General features: G+C 38.3%; 3 protein-coding genes and 1 pseudogene across 5 annotated transcripts; 2 read left to right on the top strand and 2 right to left on the bottom strand.

The window, feature by feature from the left end:
- Positions 1-1,480: 1,480 nt before the first annotated feature.
- Positions 1,481-7,354, top strand: LOC131319489 (65-kDa microtubule-associated protein 3-like). Of its 2 annotated transcripts, none has more exons than XM_058349748.1 (13): positions 1,481-1,747; positions 2,780-2,890; positions 3,038-3,244; positions 3,916-4,167; positions 4,284-4,496; positions 4,580-4,735; positions 5,085-5,244; positions 5,319-5,470; positions 5,556-5,643; positions 5,834-5,907; positions 6,003-6,077; positions 6,176-6,368; positions 6,760-7,354. In XM_058349748.1, exons 2-13 carry the CDS (start codon positions 2,822-2,824, stop codon positions 6,876-6,878), a joined length of 1,758 nt encoding a protein of 585 aa, XP_058205731.1. In that variant the 5' UTR covers positions 1,481-1,747; positions 2,780-2,821; the 3' UTR covers positions 6,879-7,354. The 2 variants fall into 2 exon arrangements, with proteins under 2 accessions (XP_058205731.1, XP_058205730.1); XM_058349747.1 differs by having other exon boundaries at positions 2,775-2,890; positions 6,760-7,353.
- Positions 7,355-9,084: 1,730 nt separating this feature from the next.
- Positions 9,085-11,721, bottom strand: LOC131320379 (FT-interacting protein 1-like). Its single transcript, XM_058351079.1, has one exon. It carries the CDS (start codon positions 11,690-11,692, stop codon positions 9,290-9,292), a length of 2,403 nt encoding a protein of 800 aa, XP_058207062.1. The 5' UTR covers positions 11,693-11,721; the 3' UTR covers positions 9,085-9,289.
- Positions 11,722-11,843: 122 nt separating this feature from the next.
- On the bottom strand, positions 11,844-12,464 carry LOC131320380 (multiple C2 domain and transmembrane region protein 2-like; annotated as a pseudogene).
- A 4,654-nt stretch (positions 12,465-17,118) lies between these two features.
- LOC131319243 (ATP-dependent Clp protease ATP-binding subunit CLPT1, chloroplastic-like) lies at positions 17,119-22,851 on the top strand. 2 transcript variants are annotated; one of them, XM_058349410.1, is made up of 7 exons: positions 17,120-17,137; positions 17,191-17,535; positions 18,129-18,164; positions 18,267-18,376; positions 18,916-19,095; positions 22,233-22,360; positions 22,442-22,851. In XM_058349410.1, exons 2-7 carry the CDS (start codon positions 17,318-17,320, stop codon positions 22,460-22,462), a joined length of 693 nt encoding a protein of 230 aa, XP_058205393.1. In that variant the 5' UTR covers positions 17,120-17,137; positions 17,191-17,317; the 3' UTR covers positions 22,463-22,851. The 2 variants fall into 2 exon arrangements, with proteins under 2 accessions (XP_058205394.1, XP_058205393.1); XM_058349411.1 differs by lacking the exons at positions 22,233-22,360; positions 22,442-22,851 and adding an exon at positions 19,386-22,211 and having other exon boundaries at positions 17,119-17,137.
- Positions 22,852-24,763: the final 1,912 nt, after the last annotated feature.

Below are 24,763 nucleotides of genomic sequence, written 5' to 3' on the forward strand. Positions count from 1 at the left end.
TTAAATTTTGACTCTACAACTCTCGTTGAATAGCCCTAAGAAAGTCTTAGAATCAAATATCTCTTAGGGCTAATTAACGAGAGTCATAAAGTTAAAATTTAATTATAACCATTTAGGATAAAATGATTGAAAAACTAAAATCTTTCCACCGGTTCAAATGAATTGAAATTTGGAACACTTAATTTTTTAAACCTTTTTAGACAGTTTATATATTTAAAAATATATTTAAAAAATTAAGTGTTCCAAATTTCAATCCGTTTGAACCGGTGGAAAGATTTTAGTTTTCTGATCATTTTATCCTAAATGGTCATAATTAAATTTTGACTCTAGTGCTCTCGTTGATTAGGCCCTAAGAGATATTTGATTCTACAAGTTCAAAAATTCATTATGATCATTGAAGATAAAATGATAAAAAAAATAAGATTTTTTCACTGATTCAACCGGATTAAAAATCGGAACACTAAAATAATTTTAAATAAATAAAAAAGAAAAAAGATACAGAGTACGTATAAACATTAGTATTTAAATAAAGAAAAAATAACAGAAAATAAGTTCGGATAATTTTGGGCCCAAGCGGTTTATTTTCGTAATAGGAGTGTACCCGTGTCGGGGGGTCTGACACACGAGGGGTGCGATTAATTAGGCCATCCACAGTGGTATAATTAAATGCCAATTGTTTTTAAAGTTAACAATGTTGGTGCAAAAGATTATGTACTCACAATGGTATAATCAAACTTAGCAACATCTTTAGAAATAATCAAATTTTGGGCTTTGAATAACCAAAACTAACAACCTTTTTCAATAATCAAAATTTGTGAATCCTACACCACATAAGTTAACTAGTTTCAAAATTTGTATACACATGTGTTTCAACTAGTATTTTCTTCTTCCATTCTTCGCCCACTTTTTTTTTTTTTTGGTTAAAAAAATAAAATTAAAGAATAAAATTTTTATGTAGCCAAGCTTTTTCGCTACTCTATATCTTTTTCACTTCACCAACAAACTATTTCTCTTTCTTTTCCTCCAAAAGTGAAACTCGTATCTCTCGATCATCTACAATTCAATTCATCGTCGCCGGATTAAGGTATTTCACTCTTCTTTCCTATTTCTACTACCTACCCCCGAAAAAAAAAAGGAAAAAATCATAATAGAAGGGAAGGAAATCACCGATATTTTTTTCCAAAATTAAGAGAAGGAATCGATATATTTTAACTCATAAAAAACATAAATTGAGGGAAATGAAGGACGGGAAACAGGGGGAGAGAAAATGAAATTGCAGTGGATCCCATATTTTGATTATGGACTAAAAGTGACCATAGTGAAGCTTAACATTGTTAAGCTTAGCAACTTTTTAAATGAATAATCAAAAGCTGAAGTGTCAACTTTTGGTTATCTTTTTTTTATTATACCAATGTGTGTGTGGATGGCCTTAGTAATTGCCTTTTTCAATAGTTAGAAGGGAAACGTTTCCCTGCTTTCATTCCATTCAAAATGTTTCGAAGGCCCTCGTTGTGTTGCCCCATTCACAAGCCGTGATTGGTGTCGTCTTCTCCATGGTTACTAATACTTAGTTTTTGCAGCATTATCATCCACGCTCGTTCCTTCATCGCGCCATTCCCTCTGTAGCTCTGCCATCGTATAATATGGACGTAGATCATCCAATGCAAACGCTATAATCCCTCCGACATATCCCCTAGGCAGCGAAAGATATCGCCGTAAATTCCTTCATCGTGGAAGCACTGATCAGGTTGGGTTTTGTGATTTCCTTTCATTTGATTTTCTCGCCTTCCATCGGTGTCCAACAAAATCAAGATGAAACGAAAAACGATAAATGAGGTTCATATACTGGACCGCTTTTAGGTGCTCGTTTGTTGTTTTTTTTGTTTTTCTTTTGGCTCATTTTTTGTTGCATGATACACGTTGATATTTCTGTATCCTGACGGGAAATTTAGGCTTGGGATTTTTTGTCCTGTATTTTTCCAAGCAGCCAAAGATGTGCTTTTTCTTAATTGTTTGCGTTTGCATTAGGTTGATTAGATTAATTGGACGTAATTATGGTTCGATTGCGTATGGAAGGAATGTTTTTGGTTCGTGTTGGTAATGGTAGGTTGAGGAATCCAAAAGTGAAAATTTAGTTGTTTTGCACGATTTTTACCTTGCAGTCCGAGACAGAACAATACCAGATAACTTGCATTGTTTTAGGTTACACATTCACGATACTCTCATGGCTAAGAAAATATCTAACATGCAAAGAAGAGTGATTTTTGTACGAATTCACTTTTGTTCCTTCTGCATTTATACGAGTGCAGAGATTTAAAGGCTTGTATCGTTGCACTGGGAGCAGAAATGTGTTCTGCAAAACTTTACTCGGTTAAGAAGCTCGAAGCAGATTTTGTTCTTCACATGTACCAAAAAGAGATACTAGGATATTTAGCTGCATACAATATCCCTATATCAGCATCACTGTGGCAAAATGTTCACACTTCACGGGGTTGATGTAGCACAGGAAACTTCCGCTAGGACTCATTTCATAGCTGTATAAATAGCACATTCGTTAACTTGATATACCTTTTCGACAAGTTATTTCTTACAGTATTTTGCAATATGTTGTGACCTAGGAGTGACAAATTTGCATAATCCATCAAACTTTGTCATTCTGCATATTATTAACAGTTTTTTGCAGTCTAAGGTTAGTTATGATTACTAAGGTCGTAGTATCTATTTTGGCTTTTCCCTGAATCAACTCTTGTGTTGTGCTTGTTTGGTGCATGTAGGTCAGGACTTTTAGAATATTGGTATCGGCAGATATAATTGCTGAAAGATGTCTGGTCGAAAGGATCCACTTTTGCAAGGGGAAACAACATGTGGCCCTCTTCTATATGAACTCCAGGTTTTCCTATATGGACCCTTAGTTATATATCTACTCAATCATTCATTTCTTGTTTCCTTTCTCTTCCTTCGAGAAATAAATTGTTGAAGCTTATTATCCTTAGCTTGACATTAATATATTATGTTCCTTGTTCGTTGGTATAATCAGGCAATATGGGATGAAGTCGGGGAGTCTGAAACTGAAAGGAATAAAATGTTGCTTGATATTGAACAAGAATGCTTAGAAGTATACAAAAGAATGGTAGATCAGGCAAACCGATGTAGAGCTCAGCTAAGACAAGCAATTGCAGATTATCAAGCAGAGATTGCGGCTATCTACTCCGCAATGGGAGAGAGACAAGTACAAATCCGGCAGGTTGATGGTAGCTCTTTCTCAATAAATATATGAAAGATTGGAATTTCATATATGTTACTGGTGAACTTTCCAACCACAAGTGTGCGTAGTTCAGGGCTTCAGGCTAAATGAATCTTCGAAAGTTTAAGTGCAGTTTCAAAAACTGTGAAAACTGATGATATCGGGCTCACTGTTAGATGGAAATAGGCATACTAACTATGAGCACAATCACTATTATGAGTGGTGAGTGTACAGTTCTCATAAGTTGCAGAGGGTTTAATGGAAAATCACCAAGACAAAGAAAATGTAGAGAACATGCAGTTAATATAAGCTAGTGCAATTACTAATCACTTATGAGTAAAGGAACTGCGCCCAGTTCAGTCTTCGTTATTGGGGCTTGTTAAGGGGTAGAGGAAGGTTGGGTATAGACCAAAGTGACACCTAACTCTTGCATTACATGCACAAAGTGGCTGCACCATATGAGAACAAAAAACAATCAAACGTGATGAACTTGCCGCCCTTGCCTGTTAATTGGCGCATGATTGTTTCGACATTGTAAAGACGAAAGAGTATACTCCAGAAGTCTAACAAGGTTTATTCTATGGACTAAAGATAGAAAAATGTCAAAAATGTTGAAGTTCAAAAAAAATAAAAATCAGAGACTGAAGAACGCAAGTAATCTCTCCTTTCAGTCCGATCATAATCCTTGTAGCTTGAAGGAAGAGCACACAGCTATTATTCTACAACTAGAGGAGATGCAGAAGAGGAAATGTGACAGAAGGAATCAAGTCAGAGAAGTTCTAGAGCAAATTCAGCAGATATCAAGTGAGATGCAATGTTTGTCTAGGTACACTCTGGCCAGCACAGTTGTGGATGAAACGGATTTGTCATTAAGAAAGCTCGAAGAATTGCAGGGAGAGCTGCAGGCACTTCAAAAGGAAAAGGTAATCATTGTTCATTTTGTTGTTGTCATTTCCTATGCAGTATAAATGCATTATCAATTTTAATTGCACTGTCAGATATTCTTGTGTTTCTTATATCAGTGTTTCTTTGCACATAGAGTGATCGGCTGAAGCACGTATTGGACCTCCTGAACACTTTGAAATCTTTGTGCTCGGTGCTTGGTATAGATTTCAAACAAACAGCTAATGAGGTTCATCCTAGTTTAGGTAATGATTGTGAAGGACCGAAGAACCCTAGTAAGGATTTTATTGTGCAGTTGGGAACTGCAATACAACAATTGAGAGAGGTTAAAATTAAAAGGATGCAGCAGGTAAATAGTGATTTGGATAAATTCCAGTTACTTTAAACTCATCTCCAATTTTTGTATCCTAAAAATATTCCGAACTGTGGCAGCTCCAAGATCTTGCAACTTCATTGTTGGAGCTTTGGAACTTGATGGACACACCAACTGAAGAGCAACAGAAGTTTCAGAATGTTACCTGTAATATAGCTGCTTCAGAACAAGAGATAACTGACCCCAACACGCTTTCTGTGGATTCAATTGATTCGGTGAGTTTTAATGATTTTGAACACAATTCATGCTTTGTGTTGGCTTCATCAATGTTGTGAGTTATGTGTGTTCTTTGTCTTCCTTTTTTTAGCATTGTTCCTCCTCCTTTTAACGAAGTTCCACTCTTTTGGCTCTCTATAGATTGGAAGGCGGTGTGTAGGGAATTCTCTTCATTTCTTTTTTTAGTTGTATTTTTCCTTTGGCGGGCAAACCTTTTCTCTTTTTTTCTTTTTCTTTTCTTTCTAATAGTTATTTTACTTGTTGCTGGTCATTAATAGACTTATGCATGTGATCACCAGAGACATTTTCCTTTGCCGTAACTGAAAGAAGTGTAAAATTATCATTTAGGTTGAGGCAGAAGTTTCTCGGCTGGAAGAACTGAAAGCGAGCAAAATGAAGGAACTTGTTTCGAGGAAGAGATTGGAGCTGGAGGAGATTTGTCAAAAGATGCATTTGATTCCAGAATCAAACAGTGCAGTGGAAATTGCTATTGAAGCTGTTGAGTCAGGTATAGCAATAGACTAATGATACTAATAGCTCCATGACTTCTTTCAATTTTATGCACCAAATTTTTGGATACAGGGGAGTTGGATCCTGCTTGTGTCCTTGAACAGATTGAACTTCAAATTGGTAAAGCTAAGGAGGAGGCTTATAGCAGGATAGAAATACTCGATAAGATTGAGAAATGGTTGGCTGCACGTGAGGAAGAGTGTTGGCTTGAGGAGTATAACATGGTTGGATATTTTCTTTTTCCTTTTATTTGCTATTTCTTTGCTTTACATGATATTTTTTCTTACTCTCATCTTGATGTTTTTTTAGGATGATAACCGGTACAATGCTGGAAGAGGTACTCATCTTAATTTGAAGCGTGCTGAGAAAGCTCGTTCTTTGGTTAATAAACTTCCAGGTACACCATGCATCCTGTATGCAGGCAGTCGATTTTCCCTATAACCCAAAAAAGGAAAAAAAAAAATGATGCTAGATTTCAGTAATGGGCCACATGTAGCCGCATGTCAAAGTTCTTTGTGACCAGATTATTATGTACTTGCTTCTCTCAGCTACATTGTCATATTAATTTTTTGTTTGTGTTGTTGAAGGAATGGCGGAGGCTTTGGCTTCAAAAACCACATTATGGGAAAACGAGAGAGGCGTCGAGTTCACCTATGATGGTGTAGGTGCTATATGTAACTGTTTTGTGTTATCCTCTTCATTTATTTTATTGTAACAGACTTGTCCAACGCTATTTCCTACTATGTACCTGTCCAGATTCGACTTCTTTCCATGATTGAAGAGTACACCAGTTCACGGCAGGAGAAAGAGCAAGAGCGTAAGAGGCAGAGGGTACGGACTTCTTCTTTTACTAATCATGGGCTCACTTGAGTGTATTATCCCTCTCGTATGTAGTTGTGGCTTGTGCACAAAACATTGATCTGTTCCAGGAGCAAAGGAGGCTTCAGGGGCAAACAATGGCAGAACAGGAAGTACTTTTTGGTTCAAAACCAAGTCTTCTCAAGATACAAAGTGGAAAGAGGAGTCCTAGATTGTCTTCTGGTGGAGGGAGCAATAGAGGACACTCCGCCGCAGGAACAATGCCGCAAACTCCCAAAGACGATTCTCTTCCGTCTATTAAAGGTACTCATAATACCCATGAAGCCAAAAAAGAACACGAGTGTGCACACAAAAAAACAGTTAATCATCCCAATGTTGATGCATTTGCAGCTTAATCAAACAGTGATTTTCTTCCTTTTACAATTTTTTCTTCTTTGGGGCTTGGATGGAAAATTATCAATATTTCAAGTTGCTCCTTTACAAAACTGACAGAAATAGCATACAACGGTTTTCCTCTAGCTTTAATTGGACCTTTCTTTAAGGGGCGGTGGTATTGGTCCCTGGAGTTAGTCACTCCATTAGGCGGATTCCAATTTTCAAAAAATGAAAAGCAATGGTTTCTGGTACTTCATATCAAAGAATACTTTCAGTTTGTGTTTCACTTCATCATCGTAGGCAGTTCTTTTGAATGCAGTTAATGCTCATGAAGTAGAGTCACCCATGAAGCGGAGACCCTTCTCGCCTATATCTTCCAAAGAACCATCCAAGTCCAACACAACGACAAACTTAGCAGAAGATTTCAGCAAGAAGTAGAATGAGACACCGTGAAAAACAATTCAAATAAACAATTCGAAATTCACCACGCCATTCGAGATAATTCCGGGTGCAGAGGAAGAGAAATAGGACTCCTAAAGCCATGGCAGTTCCAATGCAGACAGCCACGACGCATCACCTGGTCCGGTTGCTTGTGGTGGTAACCCTGCTGAAGATATTCGCAAAGAGAGTGAATACTCCTTTGAAGAAAGAAGAGCTGGCTTTTGTGCTTCCTAATACACATTCATTCAGAATCAGTAGTTCAGTACTCCAAATGTGACTTATCCACAGTTTTCGGCAAACTTCAATCCCCAAATTATTCAGTGTCGTGCATTAATTTTTTTTCCCCTCCTTATTCGATTGGTAGTCCAAAATTATTGGCTCCCGTAGTGTGTACATAAAAAAACTGAGGTTGGCAATGCCTAGTAAGGTGAAATTGTTATACTTTTAGTCAAGGTGAGCTACCTTATTATTGTTATTTCCTTTTTTGGATAAGCAGAAGTCCATGCCAGCTTGTATGCACCTCGACTAATTCAAGAGCCTTGAAGTTGACCAGTCAAACCTCTCGTGACGGTAGTTACCACCAATTATGGTCATACTTTCATTTTCCAAATTCGCCAGTCTACGTATATGTATTGTATATAAGTGCAAGCCCGGGTCTTCCTTGAGTTGATCTACCCCACGTTTGTTGTGGGTCTTGCCTGGCCACTCCACTTGGCCACTCCACCTACCTTCATGAGTGTGATTGCTGGGTCCAGCTCCGGTGTCTTGGTTCCACGCAGCTTTTTCTTTTTTCTTTTGTTGTATTTTGTATTCTTTCTAGTGGTATTTTATTTGTTGTATTTTGCTCTGTTGTACTTTTTCTGTATTAATATATCTGAGTTGATCTTATTTGTAAAAAAAAAAGGTGCAAGCCACTCCCAACAATGTCCAAAAGACCTATGCTTGTTTTTTGTTTGAAGTTCAACTAGAGTAGAATTGAATCTCCTTTCTCCTCCACATCACAACTAGAGTAGAATGGAATCTCCTTTCTCCTCCACATTAGACAGTATATTGTATGGTTTTTCCAAGTTATTTTCTGTTTTCCCTACTTATGAGGGAGATCAGAGGCTCATACCAGTTCACTACACCAGTTGTGAGTTCTTTTGATCTTAGTTTAACAACAAGAGCAAGAGAAAAAAACACACACAATTATTTTATTTTTTTTACACTGGTCTCACTCTTGGGCACCCAGGACAACTCCTAAGCGTCCAAGAGTGCTCCTGCTCACTAAAAACTTTGTTTACCATTAAGTTCTTCATTTTAGTTGATTTGGTAGATGTTGGGTGTGCATTGGTCCTTTCCAGAGCCCAATTAGTTTTATTTTATGTTTGCAAGGAAGCAATACTTGGATATTCAAGACTCGTTCTTGTTTGTTTGAGCCTGAAGCTAAGCAAACTTGCATAAATATTCTGTTAATCCATTTCTCCGTAATTGAATATTTTGTTTATTGTCAAAAGTGCTAAAGTTCTGTTTTGCAGGAGCTAAGTGGTCTTGGCCGCCCAAGAGTGTTTCCAGTAACTTTGTTTCATTTTTTGCATTTATTCATTTCGTATCGTGCCATCGTTGTATCACGTACACATGCACATGTATACACTCCTACTTGTTGTACCTGTAAATACGTGTTATCTTCTTTTTATGAAATAAAATATTTTTGATAAATCCCACAAATATTGAGTAGACACTGACCCCGTGTCGGGCGAGAAGAGTGCCATAAAACCCTTCTTCTCTTGTAACCTAGCTCTCAAACCCAAAAACAATATTTGGTTTTCGAGATTCAAAGAATCATTTTCAATTAAAATGGTTTCTTGAATGGCGAACCATAAATCCGGGGTGGCAGCTCTTTCATTTTTCAAAAACACTTTTTCGGGTCATCCGAGGTCTGGGGCTGTGGTAGCCCACACCACCACCCTTCTTCTGTCGATCTCCCCTTATACCTTTTTCTGGGTCCACTGTTGTCATATACTCGGGCATTTTCATACAGACTTGTGACCGATGATTTCCCCAAGAAGATTTATCTGGGGACTTCCCATTAATCGAGGCCGTTGATTTTGTCACTCTCTTTTTCTGTCACTCATGAATCAATTTTCTGTATATTATATCTACATAAGAGTATAACTAACTAGAAAGACAGCAACGATTCAAGATAAAAAATCCTTTGAGATGTAAACTAAATCAATGTTGTGAACGTCCACATTAGTAAAAAGGATCTTACAGTCGTTTATGTAGTCGGGCAACAAACCATAATCTCTCTCAGATAAAAGCTACATTATTAGAAAAAAAAATTCTAAATGCAATTTATTCAAACGCACACTGTCAAGTATCAGAAAGGATCAGAAGACACGATATTACGTAAAAATAATAATTAGAGTTCAGAGCAAGCTGTCGGTTCGAGCAGGCAATCTCTTGAAGAAATTGACGGGAACCGACGGTAACTTGCTTCTAAACCTAGGATGTCTAAGCATGTGTAATCCGGTGACTAGAGCAGCCACTTTGAATGGAGTCACGTATAGAACAACTGCTGCACAAAAACAGAAAGCTATGAATAGGCTGGTTGCTCTTGGATCTCTCCAACTCAAAAGCGATTCAAATCTCTCCCCTTGTGTAGCTAAGTCACCCACTGCGGATTGAATTCTCCCAGCCACACTTCTCAGCCTATCATACCTCATCCGTACAGCATCGCTTGGCCTAGAACTGGGAAACGTGTCAAACTCTTCATCGAGCTCATCCGGGTGCATTGCTTCCGCCCATGAAAGTTTAGTGTCCATGTGAGGCGGGTGCCTAGGTCGGAACCTATAGTTCCAAAGTCCAATGACGAACATGTAGAGGAAGAGAGTGGGGAGTATTAGCTCAGGATACCAGATTAGTATCAGAAAGAGAATGTGGACTAAAACTGTGGTGACAGGATTTTTCCAGTGACAAACATCCCCAAGCCATCTGCTCATTGAAATCACAACCGAAATTAGCGACATTACACGGAAGAAATTGGCTTTGCTTCTTCTCATGCTCCACATGTGGGAATCCACATCCAACATGTACTCCACCACCTCTTTCCTCAACGGCGGTTCAGCTCGGCCAAGCCTCACTGCCACTATATTCATGGCTTGATACCTCAAGTTTTCAACTTGGTTGACAGTGAAAGGATGTAAATAATGCATTTTCGGAAGCAAGGGGTGGCCATATATGTATATCATGTGAGCTAGTGATAGGCTAGTAAAGCGAATCGCTAGTTGGAGCTCACCCATTTTCCGTACCCCGGACGGATGCAGAACAAGAAGTGGGTAAGAGTGGGTATAAATCCGATTAGCTTCAAGGGTGGACAATCGAATTCGTACCTTTCCAATCCGTGAATCTCGGGTGGTGCTGGCGCCAGGTTTCTTCTCGAATATTCCCAAGTGGCAGTTGTCGAAAACTCCCAGAGTGATGACAGTGCAAGGGTCGTAGACTTCCCACGTGTACTGCTCGTTCCATTTAGGACCAAAGGCGTTGAGAATCGTTCTGGTCCGAACCCATTTCTGCCCATACTTGGCAACGACATAAGCGTCCGTGCTCCCTCGCCCGTCCTTCATCTTCATAGGCAGAAGCCCTTGCGCGCCTAATATCCCAACTTCCAATAATCCAACAGACTGCTTCCAGAGTTGTTGCGTCGTTGGGCGCTGGTCGCTTATGTACATAGTTGACTCATCTAGTACATGATATCCACCTTCGAGGCACGCTCTTATGTGTATCCTACTTGAGAGTTTGAACTCTTTCCTCCTGTCAGCTTCCAAAACACCAAATCCGAACCTCTCTAGGTTGAACCAGCTAGAATGAACCGGCCGGTGGTCAAGTCGCTTCTCAAAAATGTGAAGAGGTAAACTTATCCTCCCCAAGACATCGTCTTTTGAAGGGTGTACTCGGTCTTCAACCGTAAGGACCAGTTGCTCCTCAAAAGGCTCCGCGGCCACAAAAACCAAATCTTCATTCCAAAGGGGGTTCATGGTAGGAGTAGGGCATATCTTAGTTTTTAGCACCTGGTTCCCCACTTGTGCTTTCACAAAAACTTCAGGCATGCGGCTTTTGTCGATTGGAACAACATCTTGAGCTTCGATAACATTCACTCGGAGGTACCAAAGCTTCGGCGAAATGTAAACCTTGGAGCGAATGCTAGAGACGCCCTCTCCTTGAACAAAGGCAGCATCTGCGTGCCAAGCGTCTGAAAAAGCTTCATCTGCTTGTGTTCCCATCCAAACGGCGAGCATGATTTCCCCCTTCACCTTCCCTCCCCCGTGCCGTTCCTCCAATTTGTACCACTGAGGAGCCAGAGGACTGTCAGGTGGGACACGAGTCGGAACCTCATTCAAGTCGAAAACCACCCTCCCGATATAGTCATCTCTTCCCACCATCTCTTTATCCTTTACAAAAACTTCCAAGACCGAAGATTGAACTCGGTCTTTTGAAAATGCAAACACTTGGTTCCACTCTGGGTTCATCTTCTTCTCGAAATGCTTTGTCCTTCCTTTATAGTTCCCAAGCTTCACTTCTGCGTAAGGATCGCAGCTACTGGTGATGGAGCTAAGAGGAAGATCTTTAGCCTTCACAACTCGAATATAAAGGTAGAACATCTGTTCGACGAGATTGTAGGTGGTTGTGAACCTCTCTCCTCCACTCATCCACCCCTTTCCACCGTATCCTCCTCCCCTAGTAGGCCACCGCTCCCCAAGCTGGGGATTCGTGTCCTTCAATTCGTAGTCTTGACTTGGATGATGGCCTTGTGGATTGACTTGTTGATGCATCGTTAAGGGGACACCTTCTGGTCTTTTCCCAACGAATAGAACCAGTTGCTGCTGCACTTGGTTTTTAAACGCTCGTTGATTTGTCTCTACTTGAAGATTATCTTTGGTTGTTTCCTTCTCCCCTTCTTCTGCTGCTGCACTACGTCTAGAGTTACTGGGAACTGGATGTTTCTCTTACAGAAACCGTGGAAATTTCTTTTTCTGGCTCTTCTAAGACAGCTTTAGGAGGACTAACAACAGAAACTTTGGGTTTTGTAGTTCCTGATTGTGGTGGTTGTGATGGTGGAGGCAAAGAAAGAGGAGAATCGAGGTTGGATTCCGTTGAGAGATAGACTTTGAGGCCTATCTCACCTTTCACAAATGAGGAAAACCGCTTATTTTCAAGTTGGAAAGTTTGATAAACTTCTTCACCTTTCTTGACAATATCTGAGCAAGGAATTCTCACCCTTCCAAGAAAATTTATTCCTTTTTGGTTCCAAATGGGGTTGAGATTCTTGGGGACAGTTCATGTTCGACTAAACTGGTTTTTGAAATCAACTTGTACAAAAAGGACTAGCTGAGCCTTCGCCATCTTTGGGCATAAGGTCATGAGCATCAACTACTTCCACCACCAACTTCATGCCTCCTTATTCCTTCACTGCTGCAGGAAGCAACCGGGAAATGGGTACTCACAAGAAACCTTAAACTCGATTCGGAAGCAACCAGGGTTCCAATTTGGAAAGAAAAAGGAAAAGAATGGTTTGATGAGGAAGCTGTCTGTAATTTCTGCAGATTTGAGGAAGAGGGAAATGGAGGGAAGGCATCAAGTTTGTTTTAAAGTGAAAAAGTGTACATGAAAGTATGAAACCGTGTTGATCAATTTTCATAGTATGGAGGAATATGAAAGATTTACTCGATCCATTTGCTAGTTAAGTGAGTTATATTTTGTTGGTTCAGAAAATGAAAAGGAGATTTGAGTCATCCGTTTGTGTGTGTGTGCACGCGCTATATATTTTGCCCTTTTCCTTTGATGGTTTCTAAGGCTCATACGCTTCAGAAATTCAAGATATCAGGAGCTTGGTGTCCTTCATAACAATTTTTTTTTTTACAAAAGACATCTGAAAGTTCAGTATCTTATGCCTGGTTGCAGATAGATTTTAGAAAACCTATTTTTGAAAACAAAAGCATCGTCATTTTCATATCCTATATATTCATCTTTTAACGAAATGGTTTTTAATAACACCGAAACATCTTTTTGTTATTTTCTCAAAAATAATTCGAGTTGTCATCTTCCAAAAATAAAATCATCAGAAAATAAGTTTTGAAAACCTATAACCAAGAATAAATTTTCAATTGAAAACTTGAGATGCCTTGCTTGGATTCCCTGTGCTTTGGGGACATCTATTCTTGTGAGGCCAGCAACGCTGAATGTGTGAAATAAAGCAGCAGGTGAGAAGAAATGAGTTAAAAAATCACATATGGAAAGCTAAAGCAAAAGCTCAAGGGCTTGTGACCTGGGCGAAGAAGCTTACCTGTGCTTTATTCTGTTTCTATTTGAGAGAAACTTATTTCCGGAGTAGTCGCAAACAATCTATTTACGGAATCGTGCAATTTCAGTCGTCTGTTTTGGCAATTAATGGTTCGGATTTTTAAAAAATCTATTCGTGCAAATAGGCTTTTTAAAATCCAGACCGTCCAAAATATTGTTGGACGGTTGAGATTGACCTCCATAAACATTTCTCTTTCTATTTTAACCCTATTGATTGCTCTCCCTCTTTGCTCTCTGTTTATTGGCCAAATCAGTTCACTTCAGAGCCAATTTTATAGCGACTTCTAGCAACTTCTTAGGAGAAGTGATCTACAGAAGCTTTTTCATATTTATTCCTTAAAGGAATCCATTCTCACGGGGCAGTCCAGAAAAGCCGGTAAATCATGAAACCGATCCAAATCTAATTGATCCGTACATTTTGGATTGAATCTATGGATTAATAGTCCAGATACAGATTCACAAATTAAAAAATCATGAAATACGGTTTGGTACACGATTTTTTATTACCTATTGTAATAACAATAGTTTAATTTGCCACTGTTAACTCCATTCCAAGTCCGCATTGTTAACTCCATTCAAAGCATTCATCTACGCTCTAGGGAGTTTAGTCGGCCATTGGAAAGAGAGACATGAATGATGGTTTAATCTCCATGTTCAAACGAAGAATTTCCTTCTATCTTATCTTTTTCCACCGCTGTTACGGAGTGCAATTTTGTTCACCCTCTTTAAAAGATGGTGAACATTACTCTCATTCCTAATGGTTGAAATGGCGTAGATCCCATCACAAAATGATGTCATGTTCACCATACAATATACTTTTTGGTAAGCATGACATCACTTTGTGGTGGAATCCACATTATTTCAACCAATAAGAAGGGGGTAATATTCACTCTCTTAAGTGGAGGGTGAACAAAACTCACGCTATTGGTTGAAATGGTGTGGATCCCATCACAAAATGATGTCATGCCCACGGCCCGTTCTTAATTCCCCGTTCAAGTCCTCCCAAGCTGATTGCCGAGTCTGTAGGAATATATGACCTCGTTGGTTTTGGTATTTTGGATTTGTATTTGCAAGTACTGAGTGTAGAGAGAAATAGAGTAACGATTGAAAATAAGGATAAGGATAATGATTAGAGAGAGATAGAGATAGAGAGAAAAATGAAAGTAATAATAAAAGAGAAATAGAATAACAATTAAAATTCAAAATCCAAAACCCTTAAAAGAACGAGGTTGTATTAATCACATAAAGGTCCTTTGAACTTCGCGTAATAATTAGTTGACACTCCAACTTTGAGTAACTCTGCATTTTGACCCTACAATTCTTTTAAATCATGTTTTTATCCAAAATCGAACAACCTATAAACAAAATAAAAGCAAAATAAATATGAAGTAACAAAGACAAATGGCTAACAAGCGTAGTTTGGAGAGCCAAAATACCAATATTTTGGAACGTATCTGACCCCCCAACTTACACTTTGATAGTCCCTAGCAAACCAAAACAAATGCAACTAATGGAAATAAATTAAAATGGATAACTCTTTTAAACCCTTGGGCGGCCCCGATAGGATGAATGAAGTCTCGTGAGGGTTTTTAGCAGTGATCACCCACAAAACACCGTGGATCTCTCCACATGGAACCCACAAACCTACACGCATCTTATCAGTATCTCAAACCAAGAACACAAAATCATCACAAAGATATAACGGGCAATTCCAGTTCTACATGCTATCGAGTCATAAAAACAAGTCATGACACCTATCTTAGCTTGCGTGGATATAAGTAAAATGTCTTTGAAAGTTCTCTCTGAACCGAGTTTTGACTTCAATTCTCACCATGTCATGTACTCACAAAGAGAATCACTTAAAACAAGGTGCATATTTTTGAACTCTCAAGTGTGCGGTTAAAAGTTATGTAAATGGAAAGTAAAGTACTTCACACACAAGACACAAAAAGAACGCTTTATATGGTGGACACACGGTCTCATGAACAAACCACCAAGTATTGGAACTCTTCTCACCTCTATCAATCCACTTCCCATCACCCCAAAGATCAAATAGGACTTTAATTTCGGTCATAATGTTGGGTAAGAAAAAATAATTCGAGGTTAGGGTAAAACATCAATTGTTCAAGAATGGGGTAGAAACAATAATTCGGGCAATTTTAACAATGTGTGCCCCTCTTTTTTTCTCACTTTATTCATCTCTACACTTTCTCTCTTTTCCTACCTTTCAACACAATTCCACAATGAGGCTCCTTATTCCTTCTTTCAATCAACAAATTAGTGTCATTCCCTTCAACATTCAAACTTTATTTTTTTTTCTTTTTCCAATTTCAAGCCACGGAAAAGAAGAGCTGGTTTTGGTGCTTCCTGTAACGCATTCATTCAGAATTACTTGAGTTTGGGAATGTGGACTAATAAGATGAAATTGATTTACTTTTATTGATCAAGGTGGGCTAGTATTTTATTTCGATGATAGTTACCACCAATTTATGGTCTCTTAGATTCGCAAGTCTATACATGAAATTACAAATACAATCCCCTCCCTACAAAGTCCAAACTCAACCTATGCTTGTTTTTTGTTTTAAGTACAACTAGAGTTGAATGGAATCTCCTTTCTCCTGCACCTTTGACAGTATATTTGTATGGAAAATGCTAGCCACGGTCCTTAAGAAATGGATGAAAAGTGCATCGACATTCGGAAAAAAATGTTTTGATATTTATAAAAATCTATTAATATCTGTAAAATGTTTATTGAAATTCTAATTTGTTTGGTATTACATGCATACTATCTACCACCTAATAAATGGCAGTTAGCAATAGTAAATTTAATAACGGTCTTTTATACTATGTCAAAACAACAATAAGTATACAATTAATCACACACAAACAATAACAATACTACTGTAATTTTTGAACTATATATTTTATATGAAAGTATTTGGGTCAATTCATGCGCTTCTCGGTGAGTACTTTGAAGGAGGGCAAGAGGGTAATTTCACATACCAACTCACCTAGACAATTGCTGACTAGGGAGAGGCATAGTGGACCCTTTTAAACACACATACACACAATACCCAAACTCCTGAGAGGCATAGTGGACCCTTGAAGTACTGAATTAAACTAATTCTGTAGAAAACGAAAAATAAAAACAAAATCCAAATCTTTATTTTCGGTTGATGATAAAGAATTTTTTATTTTTTATTTTTAGTCATAGAGCCCCAAATGAACCGAGTAGCTCGTGAGCTCGGCTCAACTCGTTAACGTTTGGCCCTAGTTAGGGCCGAGCTCGATTTATAGGCTTGTTTAGTAAATGAGCTGAGTGGAGCTCGACTCTCAGCTCGTTCGACAATGCTCGGCTCATTAAGAGAGGCTTGACTCAATTAAAAATGCTCATTTAATAAATGACTAAACCCAACTCGTTAAGGTTCGAGCCGATCTTGAGCTAAATTTTTTGTATTCATTTACTAAGAGCATCTCCAATCCACCTCTATTTCTCCAAAATAGAGGATGGATGTGACACATTAAGAGGAGATTTTATAATTTATTCTCTTTTTTCTTCACTTTTTGTAATTTTTGGGAGAATTTTTGAGGGACCCACCGTCCTTTTTAGAGTTTGGTCCTCTAAAAGTAAATTTGGTCCTCTAAAAATGGAGGATCAAAAGTAAATTTGGAGTACAAAATTCCTCCAAAACTCTAAAAAGGACGATGGGTCCCTCAAAGATTCTTCCAAAAAGTACAAAAAGTGAAGGAAAAATGGAATAAATTACAAAATCTCCCCTCAATGTGTTACATCCATCCTTTATTTTGGATGGATTGGAGATGCTCTAAAAGGCTCGAGCTAGCCGAGCTCTGACGAAGCTCTGCAGTGGAGTTTTGCGCGGTGCGAAGGTTGCGAAGGTTCTTCTATCTTCAACCTCCCCAAAAAAAAAAACCTCTTCAAAAAAAAAAACCTCTTCAAAAAAAAAAACCTCCCAAAAAAGAGGTTCTTCTATCAACTCGCGGAAATCCTTCGACTGCTCTTCTTCCACAGATGCTGTAAACGAGCCAAGCACAGAGCTTTCGAAATCCCCCTAGGAAACTAGGGTTTCTGCAAATTAATGGCCGCCCACACCATTTCAGCACTAGCAATCCCACCTTGCTGTAGAAAAACCGACGATTATCCATTCCGTCATTCACTGAATCTCCATCCATACAACTTGGTCGTAAGTTCCCTAATCGGACGCAATCTCTCGCTCCGGACAACCAACGCCCGCCGCGGAGTCTTAAAGCACCGCCGTCCAGCCGTCGCAGCGGTCTCGCTTAGTCTCCCAACTGAGTAAGTTAACTTATAGAAAGTGAGGATTTGGAATGAAGGGATGGGTGTACTGTTTCATCCAAGGTATAATAATAAGTATTAAATAGTTTGGATATTGAAGGCTACCTGAAACTGTAGAGTAAAGTGGGTTTGAGGTAGAGTAACATTTTTCAGTTGAATCAATTGTGTGATTGTTTGGATGGATGATTTGAAATCACTCTTATAGATGGTTATTTCAAATCGGTAAAGGTCTCCAAGGAAAATGACTTCAAGAGAGTAATTTTGGAAGTTGTGGATGGGGAGAGCAAAGAAGAGAAATAAGGGAGGGAAAGTACGGGAGATATTATATGGAAAATGCTGAGGAGGAGGATCAAACATTTTTCCCTTCCTCTTTCCAAATTACGAATCAAACTTGGGAGGGACTTTTTTTAGTTTTTAACTTAGTTTCTTGTGTTTCTCCGATTTCCAAAAAAGCCCAAATTTGAGCTATTTTAATTAATGACAATATCAAATCACCTTATTTGAAAGCTGCATCTGTTCAGTTGGAGCCTAACCGATCATTTTGTTTGTCTGGGAAGATGTGTTGTTGACCCTGATTGGTGTGATTTTTGCAGGAAACCAGAGAGGGCTTCTTCTGAGAAACTGCCAAAGTTAGTTTATTAAAGTAGCAGTTATGATTGTACTCCGTTTTTGCTTGTCATGATTTGGGGGATAGTTGTGATTGGTGATGTTGGGTTCTTGATGGTGTTCAGATGGTCAGCAAGGGCGATTAGGGCGTTTGCGTTGGGGGAAGTAGAAGCTTACAAGCTTAAGTATCCAAAAAAAGGGACTGAATGTCTTTTGATGGGCATCTTGGCTGAGGGTTAGCAATTTTGTTTCTCTTTACGTTAATTTGAAAACTCGTCTGCTTGCATTGCATCCAGTACATGGTTTCCAGAGCTATTCCACATAATTTAAACTTTGCGTCCATGCAATTAATGCGTCCACGTTGCAGTTTAGTTTTTTTTTCTTTTCTTTTCTTTTTTGTATCTCAAATGTAGTTTTAAGGACCAAACTTACCTTAGCTTTGCATGTTCGTTATTTCGCCACCATGACACTTTGAAATTGAGAATGGTTGCCCAATGTGGTTCTCAATGGGTACTTCTTGTGGTTGGAATGACACTGGAGATTGGTGCTAAATGAAGCCTGGCGGTTCTTTGCACTTTACTGCAAGAAATGGAAGTGATAATCTTGAGGCAAAAGAAAATTTGTCATTCAAACTAATTGAGCGATTATTGGAATGAAATTTCAGCATGCCGCTTGTCAAATGCCTCCTTGCATGGGTTATGTTTTCTTATTTAAAGCAATGCAGTATATTTTTTCTCATTGCCTTGTTCATGTTGTCTTCTGGTTTCTTTGCAGGAAACAGTACCGCTGCAAAATATTTGAGGTCAAATGGAATAACATATTACAAGGTGCGAGAAGAAACTATTTATTTACTTGGAAAATCTGTCGAAGGCTATGAGTCTCCTTGGGAACCTCCATTGACTGATCCAGCTCAGAGAGCCATCGATTGGGCCATTGATGGGAAACTAAAATCAGGTCGTGTATCATACTCTTATGGATTTTATAATCTCCAAATCTCTGGATTGACATTATTGCTAGGGCTTCATTTGGGTTGGCTATATTGACTAATGGCTTGTGCTACTTGGTAGAATTTCAGGGCCCTTAGGTCTGTGGGCCAAGGCGTATGAGTCCTCTCAGTGCTAATTCTGCATTTAGCTGTCGTGACATGAAATCGAATCTAGTGAAATGGGCATACGTGATATAATTTTTTTGTTGTCTTAGTCAAGGAATATAATGTGTTCATTTACGTATAGAATATGTTGCAGATGAGGTTGCGAGAAAGTCGGAAAAATTTGTGGAGAACCTCAAAGGTGGAGGTTGAACAAATGATGTACTCCATTAACCAGAGGTCCAGAGTTAAAGATATCCCGATATTTTCTGTTGCTTTTACTCCATGGTAACAAAGTCCTATGTGTATGACTCGAGTTTCTTTTCAGGGGAAAGCACGGTCAGTTTTGCAGCATGTGTTAGTCAACCGTTGGAACGTTTATGGGCAGATGTCCATGCTACAACAGTACCTTATGGGTCTCATAGATACCCCAATAGGTCTTAGGAGGCTAGGTTTTTACTGCCAACAACAAGCGAGTAGGTAGTAAATGCCAATGTTGCTCGACAACTTTAGGTTCTAGAAATAGCCAAATAAAACATCAAAATGGGGAATATGGATAGAGTTTAAGAAACAAAGAAGGGAGCTAGATCCAAAGATCCAAATACATCTAACATCCACCTTATACTTGTACATTTCTATCATTCCCCTTTCAACTGTATCTTCATGTAGAAGGAACATTTGTGTTTGCAAGTACTGTTCCACAGGTACCTCAAGAGTTGCGGTATTCCAGGGATTTGCGAATCAGCTTTTAGTTCATTTTGCTTTTTCCACTGGCTGTTTTTTCCTCTCTGCTTTTCAACTTTTGGGAACACTTTGGTTGAGAATGGAAAACTTCGTTTGGAAGAAGATGGGCACATTAGGAGCCAAGTCCTACTATTTTGGTGCTCATCCCGTCTGACCTAGCTAGGTTGTATTCAAATGTCTAACCTTCCTGGCTCTGTACATGGGTTAAATCTTACGAGTTTCAATATTTCATAGGCTTTTAGTTTGTGAATTGCTTTTCATTTATCAATCAGCTGGTTCTCATTGAGGGTTCTAGCATTCCTTTCATCACCCCATTGTTCCAGTGTCGCAGGAATCATTCTTCGAAAAACCAGACTGATTTGCATAGGCCCTCTTTTCCTGCCCTCGCTATTTTATCTTTATGAAAGCTTGCTTACGGTAAACCAAACCGAACCAAACGAAGCCTCGCATGAATAATTTTCCTGTATTTTGCTTTGTCAAATGCTTTTCATTATGGCTTTTGGTGGTAATTTCTTTTGTTTATTTGGCATGAGTCCTTTATGGGATTCAGTTTCTGCTATTTTAGTTTAAGTTTCTTATTGGAATAATTTCGATGCTAGTTTTTGCTAATCCTAATCATTCCCAGTAGCTGTTGAAGTAATCCTGCAGAAGTTATCTGGACTTTGAAAGACTGGGCTTAGGTTATTGATGGAAAAATCCTTCTGTTAGTTACAATTCATGAAGCTCTAGACAAGGACAGAACCAGGATTTTCTATATGAGGGGGCTGGCCACAACATGAAAAATAAAATTTTGAAAATTTGATGTTGATGAATATAAATATAAAATATCTGAGTAACCAAATAATACCCATTACAAAACACAATATCTAGGTGATCTTAACAAACTAAAAACAACTAAGAGGTGAAAAAATAAAAGTTTCTCAATAGGTTATACCTCAAGCATGTGTCAAAATGGAATTTAATGATACCTTAGATCCGAAAGTCATCCATGATGAAGATGGAACTAACTGTTCCGGTAATTTCCTTCTCAATAAATATAACCAAAGCATTTGTGAAAAACTCATCCTCCATCCGAAGCATGTGTTCTAACAATATTTATAGTTGAAAATGCCGTTTCTGATCCACTATTTTTATTCAGTGGGGGCACCCGGTATAATTTTGATATTTAAACAAAAAAATACTTAGATAATTATGAAAATCCGAAACCACGCGGGGGCTGTGGCCCCCATTAGCCAAAGTGTGGTTCCGTCTTTGGCCCTAGACCTCCAGTTCTAAAATACACTGAGTAAGTGTCAAAACAACAAGGAGCAGAAAATTTCCACAGTTACTTTGGTTCTCACACTGCATGAAACTTGAAGATGCATAGCAAGATTCAGATTAACCTCAGTGCCATAGGATAATGTTGAACCATGTTTTCAGATTGCAGTATGGCCTAGGAGTAATGTTGTTGTGCTGTCTTCTGTGGAAAAATTGATTTTCTAAAGGGCAAACCCAATGCACAAGGCTCCCGCCACTGTGGGGTCTGGGGAAAAATTGTTTCTAGGTTGTTGGAATTGTTTGTGAATGATCTGTGTGCTCAGTTTGCAGAAACCTGATTTTTTTTCAAGATGAAATAATAGTTATATCAATGTTGTAGCCATGCAGTCGCGTGGATATGTGTCAATAATATTACTTTTAAGGGTTTTGTGACCACTTCTCTGGCTGCTATTGTAGTGTCTTTCTCGTGCCTTTGGTGTACTTGGTGGTTTTGTTCTCAGAGTTGGACTATGTTGACAACCTAATTTTCAAGGAAAAAGGTGTATTTTGAATGTAAAACTCCGTGGACCACATCTCTTGCTACTACAACCTTAAGACTCCCTTGGGTATTTGTAGACGAACTAAGGAGAAAAAACAAGAATGGCCCAACCCATAGTGGCACGTCTGCGGCTGCTTTTTCTTTCACGCTAATCTTTCAACTCTTTTGTGTGCAAGAAGCCAGTGCTGGTCACCACCCATTGAATTTAGGTGGACAAGGCTATCAAGCCCAACCAAAGGCTCTGCCTAGAGATCTCAATTGGCAATATCTGTTAGAAAACTGACAAATGCTCTAGGAGATTAACCCTTATTTTGTTTGATACCGTGGCAATTACTCTCTTTAATGGCTTTTTCCATAATATTGTATTCAACCACATTCATGGGTTTGGTGTCCAGTTTATGTAAGCTGAAAGAATTCCGCTTCCCCTTTTATTAAATATATCATTTACGTTGTCATAAATTGCAGGTGAAAGTGGGGAAATAACTTCAACACATTTGCTTCTTGGTATTTGGTCAGAAAAAGATTGTGCAGGTCATAAGATACTGGAAGCCCTTGGTTTTGATAATGAGAAGGCAAAAGAGCTTGCTAAATCTGTAAGTTCTGTTTTGAATAAGCAAGCAATAACCTATTAACCTTTCTGATCATAATAATGACACTATTCTTGTTTCATACAGATGAATGTTGATAAGTCTTGAGATTAAGTAGGAACTCGGACTGTGATATTGCCTTGGGACCTCGGAGCAGCTGCTGAAAGAGAATATGACTTTTGGCAAACTTCTTGCCGTTGGAGAAATTTTGCAATTGTTCCGTATGCATATGTGTTCTTCTTTGGCCTTGGTGTTTTGAACTATGATGGAATATGCGATTCTTTGTATAAACTATCTTTAAATGGTGCCAGCTTGCAGATGGTAATTGCTGGCGTTAGTTGATTTTCTAGCCAATGCGCTTAGGTCTCTTGCAACATACTCTTTTTATTGCTCTCAAAATACTGGTCAAATCTGTATGTACCTTTTAACAACTGTAACATTCTCTTGATAAAGGACATTGTAACAAAGCGTTAAATGGTTATATATTCTTCACGACACAAGCAGTAGGTTGGCACACTTTTTTTGTTTTTCTGTTTAAGAACAAAGTGAATGAACCAGATAGGGTAGCAGTAGTGCAAGTATTGGAACTTCAGGGTGAACGATCAAACAGCAAGGGAGATTGATCCTTGGTGTCCATAGTGCAATGTTTTCTGTTGAATCCGTACGGCATTGATTTGGGATTTGAATTGTATTTTGGGTTGCAGGACTCATTTTCTTCCAGTTGGATTTTCCAGGGTTTGGTATGTAACGAATAACGATGGAGTTCTGAAGCTGGTAATCCGAACAGATAGCTTGGACCTTGTGATGGAGCTTAAGTATTCCTATCTATCGGATACTACTTTGGCCCCTGTTTTCTTGGACTTTTTGGATCCATGCAATGTATTTCTACGGATGATCTTTGCGCTTCGCTTTGTTATAAATGAATTCTAAAATTTATTCATTAGTGTTTAACATTAACTGCAATGCAATTTTCAAAACACTGTGAAACTTAAATTCAAGAGTGCTTTTATAATTAAGTAAAGGCACATTCCATTCCCTCTATTTTTCTAGTAGTAGCTAAAGTGCTTACAAATGATGTTGAGAGGCACGTAAATGTTAGCTAAGAGCATCCGCAATGGTAATAATCAAAATCAAAATCAATAATCAAAATGTGTCACGTCAGCATTTGATTATCCATTTAGTTCGTAATCAAACTTAACAACTTTTACCTCCACATTAGTTATTTTTGCATTCCTAACCAAAAAAAAACCCACAGAACAAAATGCACATTTGTCCAATCACAAATGAATTTCAATTACGCACCCGACTACACCAAATTATTCCTCTCGATGAGACGATTTCAATGTGGGGTGTTTTTGAGTTATTGAGTTTGGTTATTAAGTTTGGTTATTGAGTTTTTGTTATTGATAAAAGTTGTTAAGTTTGGTTATGGAATGGGTGAAATTTGATTATTTACTAAAAGACTTGTAACTTTGTTTATTACAATGTGGGGTATTTTTTGAACATTGTTGTTAAGTTTGATTATCCAAACTTATTTGCTTATTATGCTCTAAGGGCCTAAGTCAACCCTATAATGCTGCAATGTTCTTAGTGATACTTGTGGGTTGGGGGGGGGGGGGGAAGTGTCTTTTATCTAACCACTGAAATTCGATGTTTTTCTCTTCAATTATTTTTCATAAATGAAAGATGAGATTAATTTAGTATTGTAATATTTATGTATAGTACAGGAAATATTCCAATGGTAGACTATATTTGGCAATTGTAACGTCCTTCGTAGAATACTTTTAGGCTCTGTTTGGAGCCTATGAAAAGTAGAAGAAAAGAAAGGAAAATAAAAAAATTTCCTTAGGAGTTGTTTGGTTCCTGTCTAAGGAAAAGGAAAAGAAAATACAAAGGAAAAGAAAGAAAAAGCTCTGGAGCATACCGAGGAAAAGAAAATACAAATGAAAAGCAGCTAACTTTTGCTAAAAAATTTCCTTTTCTTCCCATTTTCCTCTTGAAGCAAAACAAGAGAAAACCATTTTTCTCATAGTTTCTTTTCATTTTCTTTCTACAATCAAACAAGAAAAAAGAATTCATTTTCTTTCCATTTTCTCTCTTTCTTATTTTCCTTTCCTTTCCACAAGTTCCAAACAGAGCCTTACTTTTATTTTAGATGGTACTATTACTTCATCATGTGATTTAATCTGACTAGAAAATATAGTAATGTGACATCGCTCTATTACCATGACTAGACAAGTATGATATTTGGTCTCGTAACGTCAAGGAAGATAAATACTTCTGTTTTGAATTAAAGATAATGTATTGTGAAAAAATAACAACCTTAACGGAACGGGACAAATCACGTGCTAAAGGTACATTTTGCAACTAGATTGATGTCGTCTGGAGTGCAAAACTCAACTCGTCTGC

The sequence above is a fragment of the Rhododendron vialii genome, chromosome 3a (assembly GCF_030253575.1).
Source record: "Rhododendron vialii isolate Sample 1 chromosome 3a, ASM3025357v1".
In the NCBI taxonomy this organism is placed as follows: Eukaryota; Viridiplantae; Streptophyta; class Magnoliopsida; order Ericales; family Ericaceae; genus Rhododendron; species Rhododendron vialii.

Bases quoted from the DNA above. Each gene is read 5' to 3' on its own strand.
- LOC131319489 (XM_058349748.1), top strand. From the start codon at position 2,822: ATGTCTGGTCGAAAGGATCCACTTTTGCAAGGGGAAACAACATGTGGC. The intron at 2,891-3,037 runs GTTTTCCTATAT...TGGTATAATCAG, and splicing joins CTCTTCTATATGAACTCCAG to GCAATATGGGATGAAGTCGG. The intron at 4,736-5,084 runs GTGAGTTTTAAT...ATTATCATTTAG, and splicing joins CTGTGGATTCAATTGATTCG to GTTGAGGCAGAAGTTTCTCG.
- LOC131320379 (XM_058351079.1), bottom strand. From the start codon at position 11,692: ATGCATCAACAAGTCAATCCACAAGGCCATCATCCAAGTCAAGACTAC.
- LOC131319243 (XM_058349410.1), top strand. From the start codon at position 17,318: ATGGCCGCCCACACCATTTCAGCACTAGCAATCCCACCTTGCTGTAGA. The intron at 17,536-18,128 runs GTAAGTTAACTT...TGATTTTTGCAG, and splicing joins TCGCTTAGTCTCCCAACTGA to GAAACCAGAGAGGGCTTCTT. The intron at 18,377-18,915 runs GTTAGCAATTTT...GTTTCTTTGCAG, and splicing joins GATGGGCATCTTGGCTGAGG to GAAACAGTACCGCTGCAAAA.